General features: G+C 48.2%; 1 protein-coding gene across 1 annotated transcript; it reads left to right on the top strand.

The window, feature by feature from the left end:
* The first annotated feature begins 1,878 nt into the window (after nucleotides 1–1,878).
* Nucleotides 1,879–4,326, top strand: Gstt2b (glutathione S-transferase theta 2B). Its single transcript, XM_034524950.2, has 5 exons — nucleotides 1,879–2,149; nucleotides 2,494–2,581; nucleotides 3,380–3,530; nucleotides 3,613–3,786; nucleotides 4,079–4,326. The coding sequence occupies exons 1-5, from the start codon at nucleotides 2,038–2,040 to the stop codon at nucleotides 4,286–4,288; spliced, it is 735 nt and encodes a 244-aa protein (XP_034380841.1). The 5' UTR covers nucleotides 1,879–2,037; the 3' UTR covers nucleotides 4,289–4,326.
* Nucleotides 4,327–6,017: the final 1,691 nt, after the last annotated feature.

Below are 6,017 nucleotides of genomic sequence, written 5' to 3'. Positions count from 1 at the left end.
GCAGTGGGCCGGTGGGGCGCATTCAAACCACCACTCTGGCTTTAGGTATTTGACAAGATAAAAACTGGTAACAGTCAAAGAGGGAGAGTGGCAAAAATGGGTATTTTTGTCAAGATTTAAGAAAGCATTGGGGGAGGGGAGGGGGAAGAAGCCAGAAGAGAGGAAGAGATTGAAGACGGGAGGGAGATAGCCAAACCAGTTCCTTGCCAGTGTTGGAGGGGACTCTCCAGGACAGTAGCGAAGCAGGTACCTGAGTCTGCGGGGTGAAAGCCGGGGAAATTCAGGTCCATCCGTTCGTGAGCCGTAGCTGAGCCCGTAAGTGAGAGAGGATGTCTGGCCTAGGGGAAGCATGCTCGTCGCTTCGTGAAAGGAGACTTCTAGGGGCCAAATACCTCATAAGGCTGGTTCATCTACTTGCGTGGGTGGGTACAGACATCTGGGATCACCTGCTCTCCCCACCGAATTTGCACGCGCAGAGAGCCATGTGCGGTGCAGGGCTTCAGAAGAAGCTTCTCTGCGAACTGCTTTGTGTTTTTTAGAATCTTTTTTTTTTTTTTTTTTTTTTTTTTTTTTTTTTTTTTTTTTTTTTTTTTAAACCACCGCCAACTTATTTAGGCAAAGAGGGAATTCGGCTTCAGATAGGTGGGGTAGGGGTAGGGTCCACTTGAGAGAGCTCTTTTTTTCTTTTTCTTTTCTCTTTCGAGAGAGGCAAATGCCTGTAGCCCTAAGCACTTGGGAAATGGAGTGGGGGCGGGGATCAAGGAGTTCAAAGTCCCTCTAGGGTACATAGTACATTTGAGGCCAACCTGGACTATATGAGTCCCTGTCTAACAAAAACCAAAACAACCAACCAAATAAACCAAACAAACATAAAAATTCTCCATCACGCTGTGCGTGTGTCTCCTCTGGAATCCTAGATACTTTTTTTTTTTTTTTTTTTTTTTTTTTTTTTTTTTTTCGAGACAGGGTTTCTCTGTGTAGCCCTTGCTGTCCTGGAGCTCACTCTGTAGACCAGGTTGGCCTCGAACTCAGAAATCCGCCTGCCTCTGCCTCCCAAGTGCTGGGATTAAAGGCGTGCGCCACCACCGCCCGGCAGAATCCTAGATACTTAATTAAGAAGCTACTGCAGAAGAATCAATGGAGTCATGGATTTGAGACCAACCTGTGCTATAGCAAGACCCCCCGAATGTCCAAAAAGAAAAAAAAAAGAACGAAAGAAAAGAAAAACTCCCAGGAAAACACTCTGGCACCCCATATGGGCCACGGGCTGTAGCTATTCTAAAAGATTCAGATAAAGCCAGTGATCAGTAATGGACCACTTTTCCTCCCTGGGAAGATGCCACCGTGGTGGGTGGGTGGGGACGGGGAGGGAGGGAGGGAGAGAGGGAGAGAGGGAGGGAGAGGGAGAGAGAGAGAGAAAGAATATGAATGTGTGTGGGGGTGGGGGTGGGGGCTGGGGAGAAGGTCCCTCCCTCAAGCTTTGCTGCTCTGCCTCCCAGATCTTGTAGGGGGAGATCCAGTGTTCTTAGGCGACCTGTTTTGCCTGAGGCAGCTGGGCTGTTGATTTCTTCCTTAAGGCAAAGTTCCTAGCAGCCTGAGACAAGCTTCACCCATCAAAGCAGGCTACCCCAAGCGATCAGCCTCTAAGATCCCCTCCCGCAGTAACTGAGAGTTGGGAGCTGAGCGGTCTAGTTCCCAAGCAAACGACCATGTCCACAGAGCTCTCTGGGTTGAGTCCAGGAAAGCCGAGCTAGGCTATTTCCGGGTCCGGGTGAGACTCCGGTCCGGAGCTGGATTCCTGGCTCCAGGCCATCTGTCCATCCGAGTGCGCGCGCACCTCAGCTCTGCTTTTGGTGCAAAATCCTCCAAAGCGGCTCCCTCCCCAAGATCAGCAGGTGTCAGCTGTCCAGAAGGGGAAAAGCGTCAGGATTGGCCAGCTGAGGCTGGGCTGGACCTCTACTGTGGAATCGCCTACACTTGCTACTGTTGTCGAACGCAGTCTGCAGTCCGTCCACACCATCTTGTGTCGCTACCGCTATGGGCTTGGAGCTCTACCTGGACCTGCTGTCGCAGCCGTGCCGCGCTGTCTACATCTTCGCCAAGAAGAATGGCATCCCTTTCCAGCTGCGTACTGTGGAAATACTCAAAGGTTGGCCCATTTACCCCTAGACCATGTCAGTCCTTCACATTCTGCCTGGGTACAATGCCCCCCAACCCCACCCCATCATCCGATCCCCCTCCCCGCCCCCCACGCCGACCACCAAGGAATGTTCTGTTCTCTTTGGAGTGGCCTTAGTTCAGAGCCTTCTTTAAACTTCTGCTCTGACGAGAGACTTTCTGTCCTGGGACGTGGGGGAGAAAAATGAAAGATTCCCACAGTTCCAGCTTTGAAGGCACGCAGTGTTTAGATTCACAAAATCCTGGAGACTTTGCAGGGAAGAGACACATAGTGCCTTAGCCCTTGCACGCATTTTCTGACTTCTTCCTTCCCAGGGCAACACGTGAGCGAGCAATTCTCCCAGATGAACTGCTTAAAGAAAGTTCCTGTCCTCAAAGACGGAAGCTTCGTGTTGACCGAAAGGTGCAGCTGTAAATAAAACCCGGAGCTCTCACTACCCACTCCGTCCGCCTTCCTGTGGTCACCGGGCTTCGGGTCGGTCGGAGATGGGGTGGGGGGATGGGGCCCTGCAGACTCCCACCCTAGGCCGTGAGTGGACGTGGCTAGAGCAGACCATCTGGGAAGGAGGCCAGGAAGACTAGGGGGCTGATCCAGCATGTCCCTTGCCCCTGTCCAGTTTCATCTGCTGGATCTCCCATCCCACCTCCAGGCCTCTCTACTCTGACTGAGGGGTATTGGAAGGCGACAAGGGGACAATTGTCGAGGGTTAGAAAAAAAAAAAAAGTAGATTCAACAAAGGACTAGAAAGAGCATCTCCTAACTTCCCAGATGTCTTGTTTAATCTGCCAAAGCTTTGGCGCTGGAGACCAGTGAAAGGGTCAGGGCTCAGAGACTGTCTGGTTCTCCCGTTAGAGTCAAGTGGCAGAGAGCTCAAACACACACACCCCACCACCACCACCAACAACAACAACAAAAAGAAAGGCAGAGAGAAGGAGGTCAGAGCTTCTGTGTGTGTGTGTGTGTGTGTGTGTGTGTGTGTGTGTGTGTGTTGCTCTGGGTTCCATGCACAGCACAGCAGAGAAGGAAGGCTCTGGGGACAGGCAAGAGTCATTGAGAGATGGGGACAGCTGGCAAGTGAAACCAGAGAAATGATTTCAAATGTGAGAATTCTTAAGGCCCTACCAAGGAGTGGGAAACATGCAAGGCCCTCAAATCCCCTCTTCCCATGGTCCTTAAAGCCTCTCTACCTATGGTCCCCAGCACAGCCATCTTGATTTACCTGAGTTCCAAGTACCAAGTGGCAGACCACTGGTACCCGGCCGACCTACAGGCCCGTGCCCAAATCCATGAATACCTGGGATGGCATGCCGACAACATCCGTGGCACTTTTGGAGTGCTCTTGTGGACCAAGGTATCCAGAGTCCTCTGGGGATTGCCTGAACCTTGGGCACTTGGTAAGGCTTACACACTGAGCACGTCTGTTGTTCTGCCAGGTGTTGGGGCCACTCATTGGGGTCCAGATTCCCGAGGAGAAGGTAGAACGAAACAGAAATAGTATGGCCTTGGCTCTGCAATGTCTGGAGGACAAGTTCCTCAGGGACAGGGCCTTCCTTGCTGGCCAGCAGGTGACGCTAGCAGATCTCATGTCTCTGGAGGAGTTGATGCAGGTATGAGAACAGCGGTGGAGTAGCTAAGGGTGGGACTCTTCTTGCCACTGCCATAAGTCAGGAGCACTGTGGTCTGGGAAAAGCCAGAACCATAGAGGAAAACTTTGTGTGACATGTTTCCTGTCTAGGTGGTGGTGGTGGTGGGGGGTAGCTTCTTCTGGTTGTTGTCAGGTCCTGGATCTGGTCACAGTGTCCTGGACCTCCCATGGGGCTGTGTCCATGATGCTTGTGCGGAGATGCCTGTAATGGGACCCACAGTATCTCTCCAACTTTCACGTCTTTATCCCTACAGCCGGTGGCTTCTGGCTATAATCTGTTTGAGGGACGGCCTCAACTGGCGGCATGGCGAGAGAGAGTGGAGGCGTTCTTGGGTGCTGAGCTGTGTCAGGAGGCTCATAGTCCCATTCTGAGCATCCTGGGACAGGCAGCCAAGAAAACCTTACCAGTACCCCCTCCGGAGGCCTGTGCCAGCATGCAGCTTCGAATTGTTAGGATTCCCTGAGTGGTCTATTCAGCAATAAAGACTCATTTTGTATTTCACCTCTTTTTTTTTTTTTCCCTTATCATTTCTCCTTGCCCCAGTTTTTTCCTGCCTCCCCTTCTGGCTCTGGGAGGAGCTTTGCTCAAAAGGGACATCAGTTATCCTTAGCATGCTTCTCTTGAGGTACAAAACCTCAAGGGGACCCAAATCAACAACATATAAAAGATGCTAAAAGTAAAAACCAGTAACACAGTCAAAGAAACCAATCAAAAGTTGATAGACATCTGTGTTTTATTATAGTTAAGAGTCTGAATATTTTAAGGAATAAAGAGTTATTGATTTTATTACATTGTCCTTTAATATGCATGCAATAAAATTATGACTCAGTAAAACATTATGGTTAATCAAAGAAAAGCCGTAACAATCCACATAAAGTTATTACACAGGCAAAAAAAATTTATTATAACAACAAACCATTCAGGGATGTAGATGATGTTTTACAAGAGTTGATCTTTGAAGTGTAGGATAAATAAGATTTCTTTAAGCAAACACTTTTCTCTCCTCAGGTGGTTGAGCAGTAACAACAGACAGTAGGATTTATTTACATTGTTATGCGAACCTTCATGTGTGTCCATGGGTGAGAACTCACAACAAAAAGGATTTAATATTAAGAATTAAGAGGCCATTGTTTCTTGACTATTTTCATCTATTGTATTGCTAGACCTTACCCTAGAACTGACCTTAATACATGCATGTAACCAAAATGGAATAAAAGCATAAAGGAAGAGGGGGTATAGGATAGGGGGTTCTAGGGAGGGGACATGGGGAAAGGGGATGATATCTGTATTGTAAATAAATAAAATATCAAATTAACAAAAGAATTAAGAGGCCAACCAGGTGGATCAGCCTATGAGGATACTTACAGCCGAGACTGTTGACCTGTATTCAATCACCAGAGCCTAGGTAGCAGAAGGAGAGAAGCAAGAGCTGCAAAACTGTCCTCTGACTTCCTCAAGTGAGTCACAGTATTATTGCAAAATGGAAAATGGAAAACAGTTATTAGCAAGATATAAACATGCTGCAAAGACAGCTAGATTGTCACAGAGGTCATCACTGCGGGAAAGTCAGTATTCTATCGTAGAAAATATTTCATCTCAATCAGAGGCTTCTGCCGTGCCTTTGATTATTCAATTCCCAGGAAACAGATCTCACTCAACTTTTAATTTATCAGCACTAAAGCTGGGCAGATATCTACCCTCTATGCTATTCAAATCTTCTTTGCTATTGATAACCCCAAGTTATTATTTACTATGATCTGTCTGGGCTGGCTGCTCTTAATTCCACTTGGGTGGCCCTCATGACCATGATTTCAAGATTCTTAGCCTATGATGTCTGCTTCTCTCCCCACCTTTCTTCCTCTCCTTGTGTGTGGGGAGCCGACAGAAGGCGGCTATCATCCTTGCAGCCATCTTGAGCCGTATACCCTGACAAGAGACTTGATTACAACAACCTACAACAGCTGAGCACACTCTGATACCATCTTGTTTTAGATACCCAGGATTTTCCCTTGAGTGTGTGAGACTTAAAGGTGTGTGACTTAAGGGTGTGTGACTTAGAGATCAGATTTAGAGACAAGACCTAAGGGCATGACTTAAAGGCGTGACTTAAAGGCATGGCTTAGAATTGAGACATATAAAAGGCGAGAGGCAGACAGAAGAAATTATTATTAAGTATTAGGCACTTGGAGTAG

This window comes from Arvicanthis niloticus, chromosome 20 (assembly GCF_011762505.2).
Source record: "Arvicanthis niloticus isolate mArvNil1 chromosome 20, mArvNil1.pat.X, whole genome shotgun sequence".
In the NCBI taxonomy this organism is placed as follows: Eukaryota; Metazoa; Chordata; class Mammalia; order Rodentia; family Muridae; genus Arvicanthis; species Arvicanthis niloticus.
The sequence above is the reverse complement of the archived record's forward strand: the minus strand, read 5'-3'. Positions and strand labels throughout refer to the sequence as shown.